At 39.7% G+C, this 10913-nt stretch overlaps 1 protein-coding gene across 4 annotated transcripts in view; it reads right to left on the bottom strand.

The window, feature by feature from the left end:
* The window catches only part of GPM6A (glycoprotein M6A), a 405720-nt gene that overhangs the window by 268419 nt on the left and 126388 nt on the right, over positions 1 to 10913 (bottom strand). Inside the window, exon 1 of one of the 4 annotated variants that reach the window (XM_025202424.1) lies at positions 10828 to 10890. The exons of the other annotated variants lie outside the window; for them this stretch is intronic. Coding sequence (XP_025058209.1) covers positions 10828 to 10864 — 37 coding nt within the window. The 5' untranslated portion in view covers positions 10865 to 10890. Of the gene's footprint in view, positions 1 to 10827; positions 10891 to 10913 lie in introns of those variants that run through there. 4 annotated transcript variants of the gene reach the window in all.

Raw genomic sequence — 10913 nt, 5'->3', positions numbered from 1 at the left:
GAAAGAGTTAGACAAGCTTTTGAATGCAAGGCATTCTTCCTCAGGTATGATCACATGTTGGGATAGGTGATGTAGAACTGTCAGAAAATTAGTAAACTCCATATTCTAAAACCATTTAAATGTGAAATTCTTTCACTAAAATCAGTAGGAGTTTTACATGAATACTATACTAAAAGCAAATATCACCCTTCAAGCCTTTACTTTAAGGATAAACGTGTCTCAACATTTACACCATTCAGCTCCATAACATCTGAATAGATATTAAAATTATCCCCACAGTTTTAGAGGCTATTCATGGTCTAAATTCTATTGTCTTTCCTCTTGCCAGCTTGTGGACTTTTTTTCTCTTCAAGTGATACAAGGAAAACAATGCTAAGGTGATGTAGCCATGATGGTCCAAGAAAAATATGAAGCAATGATTTTTGTAGGTGATACCTTTATTGGACCAACTGTAGAGTTGGGAGAGATACAGACAAGGGAGAGAGAAGACAAGATGCCGCATACCCTTCCTCAGGTCTCAAATCCTCAGGGCTACAAATAAAAGATACCACCCCCAAAATTCATTGCGTGACATAAGGAAAACATCTTCAGACAAAATAAAATCAAATTATTGTTCAACTATCATAGGAGGATGCTTTCTGAAGATTCTGTGTAAAGGTGAAAAGATATTTGTCTAGCACCAACATAAAAATTCATTGCTACCCATTGCTTCCTCTGACTGAAATTAGATAAAAAGGATGGTTTTCATTTACATCTCTGTTTGTGAATAACAGACATGTATGGGATGCTAATGTACAATTATTTTGGCCTGTTAAGTCTTTACTTAAAGTAAACTAGAATATATGCCAAGATACATGATAACCTGTGCTAAAATGAACTGTGTCTTGTTACTACATGTGTGTGGCTTTACATGAGCTACAGTAAATACTCTAGGTCAGCGATTCTCAGCCAAGATGCCATGCCCCATTCAGGTGCCTTGTGTTCTTATCAAGGATGTTGCAGGTTACCACGCAATGTTAGCACTGTCAAGTGTGCAATTATGATTCACAAGATAGACCACAACAGGTCAACATTCTTTTGACACTATGGAATTGTAGTTGAAATCTTTGAGTTTTTCCCAGTTCTTTGCAACAGAAGAATTGCTCTATTATTTTTCTGTATACAAAGCAGCAAATGAAAACTAAGAATTTACACTTTCTGAGTGATGGCTTGGGTCTAAAAAGTTTGAGAACCACTGCTCCAGGTACAGAGAGAAAAAGGCTCATGGAAACTTCATGATATGGAGAGAAAACTGTTAGTTTTATTTTCCCAATGAATGCTGTTATTGCAGTTTTCTTTAATAAAATTATTGATTAATTACTTAGGAGTATTAAGCAGGGAAATAAGCCAAGGTACTTCACCAGAGCTGCTAAAACTTACTGCTTTATTTAATGTTTATTAAGGGAGAATAGCTAATTGATCTGGCAGTGAACCTTATTATCTCTAGGGGAGTACATAAAAAAGACAAACAGCATTCAGGCTATGTTTATTGTTCACTTAAGATAATACTACTGTGAAAGAATTGCCAAAAAACAACTCCAAACCCAGGCATAGGAAGCGAGACAGAAAGGCCACATTAAATTCAATAATTGAAGAGGAAAAAGAGACTGACAGCTAATTAAAGTCCTTTACTAACATATTTTATTTAACAACTGGACATTGACAACTCTCATAAAAAACTACAAAATTGTGCATCTCTTCCTCTTACTTACAGACTGCTCACAAGCCAGATTTAAAAGCATGTTCTGTATTACCTTAATTATGCATAAAACTGACTGCACTTCAGGGGTTCTAAAAAAGTTGGTAAAGTGCTAGCTATATAATAAAACAAACTTTCCCCTATTGGAAAGCCAAATTGGCTTGCAACTACAATCTCACAATTGTATGCAAGAGAAGAATTTAGTTCCCAGGCTTTATTTACAAGTCTACTCAGCCAGTAAATTCAAAGTGCAGATTGTTATAAGCTCTCCTTGATTTTAATCTAGCTGATTTCCAAAAAGAGTCAAACTAACAAAATGGACAGCTATTCTCTTGTACTGGTGACAGAGAAAACTTAAATGATAAGAAATCAAACCAGTCCCATGAATGTAACTGACTGTTATTCAATTTCTAGGGGCAGTCCAAAGTACAGAACATCATCTTCTAAAAGCCTATGACCCACTGTTACCTCAGAGATCCACTGTCCTCTGAAGGCACATAACACTAACTGTGATCAAGTGTAGCAATTAAGCTTTAGGTTGACTTTTGAAGGCTGGGCATAAGGGTTACTGAGCACACTATGTCCACCTGATTAATCTCCTATAAATCCTTCAATGAAAAAACTTAACAACGGGCTGCTGGTGTATTCTGATCACTGGTCTGCCACATTTACCAATATAAGCTCACTAATTGCTCCATGGTATTCAGCACGTCTGCTGCCTTCAACTGTTGCATGATAGCTTTTACTGTCTCATTTTAAGTCCTCTCCCACTCTGTCTCCCTCTCTCTCATTTTAAGTCCTTTGAGGCAGCAGTATATAATCTTTTGTTGTGTCAAAATGTGTTCCCTGTTCCATGAGGGGCTATACAGCGCCATCATAATACAAATACTAAAATGTAGTAACCTCAACTCCAGACAGAATTCAACAGGAACAGATCTCTCACAACTTTAGGCAAGGCTTCTCCTTGTTCCATTTGCCTACAGCTGCTCAATTACTCTTGTGGATAGTATCCTCCTCATTAGCCACTAAATATTTTCTCTAATGAAAATCATATTCAGGAAGCAAGAAAAATGTTGTTGTGAAGTATCATATGTTCTGAAGTAATGCATATAAAGTGTGTTAAAATGGTGCAGGTGAGTGTCATATAACTAACTGGATGTAAGATCAGACACAAAAATATTATCCATTATTGACTGTAACAATCACCCTATACTGTAACACGAATAGAAAGGAGAGGAGAATACAAAGGTTCCATCATATACCTATGTAGGAAGGGTCTTGCTTAGGCTGGTAGAAAAGGGAATGAAATTCCTTTAAAATGAAATAAGTAGGAAATGTATGGATTACATGTCTGTAAAATTTACTGCCAGATCTGCTGACCTCTAAGCTTCCAGTCATAGTAGTGAAAGCGTCAGGAACCAGAATGAAAAAAAGACCTGACCTAACCTACTGGTTCTCAATTGGTGGTCTGTGGCCCATTGGTGGGCTACTTGTGGGCCACTAGTACAAGCATCAAAAGGGATGTGAGCCAATATCCCTCTCTAAACTTTCAGGTAGCACCAAGAAGAGTTGTGCTGAGATGCAGGGTTGCCCTGTCCACAATGAAGACAGGAAGTAGTATATGTCTCTGGATGCTGCTGCATGTAAGCTAATTATCTTTGCTCCACAGGCAGAGCTGATTAGGCTGGGGTTAGTGCTGTTCTAATGCAACTATAGAACTTCCAGCTCAGGCACTGAACTGAGCTACCTTACGTAATGTTGCTTACTTCTGCCTTGTATCAAAGCAACACCATACTACAATGGCTGCATTATGCTGCTTCTACTTCCACAGTTTGTGCATATTATTATGCAGTTGTTAAGATGCACTGCAGGATCAGAAAGGCTGACAACAAATATTCCATACAACATACTGAAGACTTCCTCCATAGTGAAGTAATAGGATAATTATATGAGTTTTTTGGAAAAAAACAGCTGTTAGACAGGAATCAGGATGATGTAAATCTAACACTGGAACATACATAAAAGTACTACATAAAAGACAAATATACACAATTATATGCACTTAAACAGCCTTAATTGCTGGCCTAAAACCAGCAAAACCTACAAAGCCTGAGCTGCAGCCAATGTTATTCTTTTCTGTACTTGCTGTTCTATGTTATACCTTGGGATTCTGTGGTCCACAAAACCTATTCTGCACCTCTGAAGATGCAAACTGGCCAGAAATGACAAACCGGGAAGCCTGCCAGCACAGATGGCTCTCTATTAGTGGACAGTCAGAAAAGATGACATAGCCACCTCCTTTGTAAACTCCACTTCCACTTGCCATGTAAAAAGAGAGGTGCAGCATATCAACAAAAGCACCAAGTGGGCTGTGGGAGGGACATTTCCTAATGAAGTTCCATTCTTTATCAACAAGGGATTGTGCGAAGCAGTTCATAAAGGCAGGGATGGGGGGAGAACCTTCTGGCTTTGTACATTATAATAGATATATCCAAAGTAGAGTCATAAATTATAGGAATGTGCCATTCTATACCATGATGCCTGAAGAGGAACCAATATTCTCCTTTGCTTAAAATAGTGCATATGGTAAGTTAAACACAATCTCATGCTAGGACAATGCCAATTCTAAAGTGGAGCTCACCTGTTTTGATAGTTAATATTTGGTTGGTAATTTTCAGCGTGTCATAGACCGTCCATTGTATTACATCATAATCTTTAACTTTTATTATGCAGAGCTTTAGGTTTAATTAAAGTGCTTAGATCATTAGATGCTTATCATTAAGCTTTTTACAGTAAGGTCAAAAAATGCAAAAACAAGATCTGTTTTCCTCTGCTGCTCAATGCTGTACATACATGTTAAAAGAAAATCCCATCCCAAAGAGCTCATATCCTAAGGGTCAGTTTATAGAAGTAAGTAAAAAATTGATTTAATTTCAGATAAAAATATTCATGTTAACTTTCTTTGTCATATTTAGCAGCAGAAACACAAGTAAAGCTCTTATTGAGACTGCATAGGATTGGAACTGCCTCATTCAACTCCTTCCATGGAAACCATACTGGCTTGCCATCTTTCAAGGCATTATGCTATTGATATTTTGGAAGATAGGCCTAGAAGGAACTACCTGACCCATCAAGTCCAATCCCTTGCCTTTGCAGGCAATACATTTACCTAATGAATCCCAAAACTCATTATGTTAAACCTTCTGGCACAACTACAAGATACAATTACCAAAACACCAAGAACATCCTATTGCATGCCACAGGTAAAAGCAAGAAACAGAAGGGCACTGCCTGCTGGGCCTATCAGTATGACAACAGGTAAATAATTAATTAATATGTGCTCAGTAGATCTTAGGAAAACGACTATGCCCCACGCTACAAAGAAAGGAAAAATGCCCCCTAGTCTGTACCAGTCTGATCTACAGAGATAATTCCTTCCCGACCACAAATTTGATTATCCGTGGGTGCGCCTACATGCAATAACTGCCCGTACTGTGCCATACAGGTAGTGCATGCTTAGATTTTCCCACTATGTCACTGTAGCAGTGCACTATAAGTGGGGAGGCATGCCACTAAAGCAACATAGCTAGCAGTCACCTGTAGACCCACATGATCGCTACATTGCCATACAGTGACGTGTAGACACACCCAGTATGACACTAAACAAAAGAGCTAGGAACCTCTGGGTTTTCTATGGAGCAGCAGTTACATCAGCACACCCCAATCAAAATGGCCATCTTCCCAATGCTTCAGAGAAATGTGCCAAAAAAACCCTGCAGCATTCACAACAATATAAAAAACAATTCTTTCTTGGCCCTCACAGTCATCAAAACCCACACCACCTACTACACTATAAGACTAGGTACAGACATTCAAAAAGCCTGAGGCAGAATCAATTTAAGTTGCATGGTTTTCTGTAAGCAGCATAGTTTAGATGGGTAGAGAACAGAACACATATTCCCCCTTTGTTGGGGGGGAAAGGCAAATATTAGTGTAGGTTCCGCCATTTTTACATCAGTTTATGTATGCCGAGATTCTGTTCTGTTATGGGTACAGACCAGTTGTGCATGACAAACTTAGGTTCTGTCATGGGTAAAGACTGGTTTCTATCATTTATAACAGTAAAAGCATAATGTCTGTAACTGGCCTAAGAGTGTTACACCTCTGCCACAACTAGGGGATTACAAATGATTAATTCCACATATCACACACACCAATTGTTAACCTAGGACCCTGTGCCCTGCTCCGTCATACCATCTCTTCCTTAAACATATTCAGTTCAATCTTAAAGCACCTCATCACTCTACTTGAAAAACAATTCCAAAACATCACTCCTTTGATAGTTAGAAATCTTTTTCTAATTTCTATTCTAAATGTATCCATAGACAGTTCACATCCAACTGATCTTGGAGTGGTGCCATTTTTCAGTTTTTCTCCTTCCCTAATACTCATTTCATGAACGTACTTGTAAGGAGGCGATCCTATCTGATTCAATTTCTAGGTTGTAAAGCTAAACAAACCCAAGCTCCTTTAATCTTCACTCATAACAAAAAGTTTCAGTAACTGTGCTAGCGGCCCTTCTGGAACAGGTTCCAGTTTTAGCTGATTTTTTTAACATAGATGACCGGAATGTCACACGATATTCAAAATGAGTCTTACCAATGATTTGTACAATGGAGTACATTCAGAGAGTGGGACTATTTTAATTAGCTACTAGTTATTAGTTCATTTTTAGTGTGCAAGATATACTGTACCATGATATTTCAAATAGCAGAGACTACATTTCTATGCATAGATCCAATATTTGGACAAGAACAGGATGTATGATAGTAAATGTATTTGAACCAGTGTTCTCAGCCACTGCTGATTTATGAGCCTAGAACAGGGGTTGGCAAAACACAGCCCGCGGGCCAGATCCGACCCACAAGGCCATTCTATCCGGCCCACCCCATGCCCAGAGCCCTCTGCTGCAGCTGCTCACAGCCCACGCGGGGCTATCCTGAGTAGGTACAGGCAGCCCCAGGCGGGCTGTGAGTGGCTGCAGCATGGGGGGCCAGCCACGGGGCAGGCAAGGGGCTGCTTTTCCCCCCGTTCAGCACCAGCTTGTAACCCAGCCCCACACCAGGTCCAGGCTTGCCCGTCAGGGCCTCGGCGGCAGCAGCTGCAGCCCACCCTGCTTGCCATGCTGGGCAGCATTTGTTGCTGCTGCTCAGCACACAAGCTCCGGGGGCCCTGGCTGGCAGCAGGGGTGGGTTACAAGCTGGTGCCGAGCAGAGGGAAAAGCAGCCCCTTGTCCTCCCCATGCCCGGTGCCCCACGCTGCAGCCACTCACAGCCCGCCTGTGGCTGCCTGTGCCTGCTTAGGACAGCCCTGCGTGGGCTGCGAGCGGCTGCAGCAGGGAGCATGGGGCCATGGGGTGGGAGAGGGGATGCTTTTCCCTCATGCTAAGCACCAGCTCCTTCCCTGCCAGCAAGCAGGAGGTCGTGGCTGCGCGCTGCCCCCGGCCTGCACTGCAGGGCTGGGGGGAAACTGGGAGTGAGCAGGTGTGGGAGCCACATCCCAGGAGCAGCGCCAGCAGGGCCCAGAGCAGGGCAGCAGAGGTACTGTCTCCTGGGTGGCAGGGCTCTATGGAGCTGGGCCAGCTCCCCCCTCTCCCTGCTGGTGCAGCCCAGCTTGGCTCCACAGACCCCTGCCAGCCTGTACCCTGCTCTGGGCCCTACCAGTGCTGGTCCCACCGGTGCTGGCCCTGGGACATTTGTCCCAAGGCACCAAGATGGTGACCAGGGGGCGGGGCACCTGTCAAGGGGTAGGGCTACCCATGCGGCCCTTGACAGCTGGCTATAACTTGGTAAGCGGCCCTCCATGTGAAATAATTGCCTGACCTGGCCTAGAAGATATTGCAGTGGCAATAAGGAAAAAGGCACCCATTGCCAAAGTGCAAAACTGAATAAACAACACGTTTAAACACCAACTACTTATATAGTCCTTTACATATTCAATCTGCTGGAAAAAAATTAAAAGGTTAATATCATCTACATTTTACAGCTGAGAAAACTGAGGCAGAAAGGGAAATAATGTTTACAATGCCAAGCAGTAAGGCAGCATTGGAGCAAGAATTAGAATACTTGAGACCTGATTCGCAGTCAGTATTTGAACCATACAGCTTCTGACAAAAATTAACTTCAGAAGTCAGACAAGTAATATATATCCCATGTTCCTCTGCTGGCATTGGCGAAGTTGTAGCCTTAAAAGAATACGTAGGAAGAAGTCCCCACACAGAATGTCACTGTTCAACACTACGACAGCAAACATGATATTTGTATTTAGTATCAGTATTTTATTACATTTGACTCTATAGGAATATTACGATCATTCAAGCAGCAAGCTTCCTGTTACAGCTGTGTACTGTATTTGTGAAATGCACTTTAACTACTCACTGCCATCATGGCTGCTAGCAAAATGCAATGCCGTGCAGTGGGAGGTTCAAAGCATCTGCTGTGAAGAGTGGAGGAGTTAGTAAGCACTGACAATTTAAACTCCTGTTGATTTTACAGCAAAGAAAGAGGAAGAGAAGGAAAGAAATATGTAGTTGCATTCAAGATGGCAGCATGAAGAAAGTTAGAATGAATCTGGTGGCGAAAGATTTTGGGACAAGCCACTAAAAAAAAAAAAGCAAGAGCCAGCTAAACTAGAAGTATATACTGGACAGTCATGGCAAAACATCAAATAGATGTATTGACAGTGTATAGACAGTGGAAGCAAATCACAGACAGAAGGATACAAAAGTATGAGAGGCTAGTAATAGAGACAACACTTTGCCTTCAAGGCAAGGTGCCACTTTTGAAGTACCAGTAGTGACTAGTAAGCCTATAATGATCATGATGCTTGCCTTTGATTGATGGTACATAAGTTTGGATGATGATTCTCTCTCATCTAAAAGGTCCCTTATTTTATTCCTAAATTCTATGTTTCTTCAAATCAAACTCCAGATACATTTTAACAAAAAAAAAAAAAAAAAGAAGAATTGATAGAAGGAAAATAAAGAAAAATGTGCGTCATGCTTCCAACCTATTTTGGCCAAGGCTTGTAAATGAGAGCTGGACACTAGTTATGGAAAAAATAAAACAAAACCAAATCAAAACTAAACACATGGCATTCTAAAAACAAAAAAATATATAGCAGTGTTAATTTATTGTAATTATACTATTTATTACATATGTGAGTGGCTACTGATCATGCCAACTGGTGACAATTTGAACAATGAAAGGGCAGTTCATGTACAGCAACCTGTTCATGCAATACATATTCCTACCCTCCCTCCTTCCCTCTTCAGTATTTTTTAAATTCTATGGGGTTGTTTGGGTTTCGGTTGTTTTGTTTTGGGGGGGATTTCGGGGGTGGGGGAGGGGAGTGTTAGATATACGGATTTAATGGCTCTGAACTGTCCACCTAACATTTAATCATTAGTGGCTGTTATTTGGATTATGTGGTCACCTATACTTTCAGTCACTTGCTGTACTAACAAAAAACCCAGCATTTTACATGAAAATAAGCCATACTTTTTATAATAAGAGACCTAGAAGCTACAAAATTCTGAAGGACAATATGTATGACACCAAATAAAACTGCTGATAAATCTTGCATGTATTACCTCTGATTTCTACATATAAATTAAATAAAATAACATAGGTCACGCAGGAAAAGCATTAAAATTACTTCTGTTAAAAGAATAAACAAATATATCTTGGGACTTTTTTGCAATATGTGGAAATCTTTTATTTATGCTACTTGGGCATAAAACATCTCTCTGATGAAAATCCCTTTATTATTTATAAATGATCCTGTTTTAAAATTGATTCATTTTCTATATTTTTTTTCTTCAATGTATTTGTGACAAGATATCATACATCTAGTCACAAACAGGACTATAAGCACTCCAAGGCTACATTTAACCTAAGTGGGTCAGTTCTAATGAGAAAGCATGATATTTACATGTAACAAGCATACCAGTCTGAGAGTTGAAACCCAGAATATGGCATCAACTCAGAAATTATGTCTTTACACGCAATTTACATTAACCAACTTTTATTAGTTCCTAAATTTCCCACTCAAAAATAAAAATCTATTTCTGGATAAATGCAGTATGAACAGTGCTTGCAATTTTGCTCTGGCAAATATTTGCCAGCTTTACTTTTGTACTTGCAATACAAAAATCCCCCCTTCGCTTCCCTATATCTAGTAGAATCCAGCATGACAGAACGTTGCTGTGATGATGGTACAGTCTACTTCTGAGAGTAGATCAGTATAATTTTCAGAGCTACAACCTGGTATGCTGTACAAGGAATAATCATCTAGATTTGTACCTTTAACCAGTAAGACACCATGTAGATGCATACTACTTTGATCAGAGAATTTAAAATAGGCAGACCATCCGCATGCTGTGTTTTTTTTCTAAAGCAAATTAAACTGAACCATTAAAAAAATTGAAAACAAGAAAAAAAACCAAACATACACTGCAAAATTTATAACCATTTCCTTAATAGATACCATAGCAACAGATAGCAAAAGAGAAACAGAAAAAAGAGAGAAAGAAATATAGGCGATTCCTAAATATATACAAAATATACTCCAGGTCTTTGTTCCATCTGGACATTCATTCAAAGGTGTAAATAATGGTTTCATTGTTAGGTCTCTAAATGCAACGAGCTCCAAATATTATGTGAGTGGCTCTCTCTCAGTTCACACTGGGTTCCCTTGACCCTGCTAGACAAGCGTGAAAACATGAAATAAATGAAGGTTAACAAAGACTGGTCTGGGAAACATTCCACATTAAATACTTGCAGTGTTACTCCTATAGATGTAAGGTTCTTCATTTGCATTCTTTGAGTCTTTAATATTTGTGAACAATCACGATATTAATGCCAGACGTTAGTGTAAGAAACCAAATGGGCAAAATGTAAAGAAAAATCTTAGCCCACATCAGCTACATGAGAATATTCACTAGCCTTATATAGACATGCAACTAAAGCAAATAAGGAACTGCAAAATAACTACCTATTTGCAAACAGAAAATTATTTTATCACAATACCTTTTTGTGTTTGTCCCTCTTCCATATTCTCTTCCATGGCTACCTTTCTTCACTACAAACTGCTACACAGAATTAAATCAAAAGCT

This window comes from Alligator sinensis, unplaced genomic scaffold, assembly GCF_000455745.1.
Source record: "Alligator sinensis unplaced genomic scaffold, ASM45574v1 scaffold211_1, whole genome shotgun sequence".
NCBI classification, from domain to species: domain Eukaryota; kingdom Metazoa; phylum Chordata; order Crocodylia; family Alligatoridae; genus Alligator; species Alligator sinensis.
Note: the sequence above shows the minus strand (reverse complement) of the source record. Positions and strands in the feature narration are given on the sequence as shown.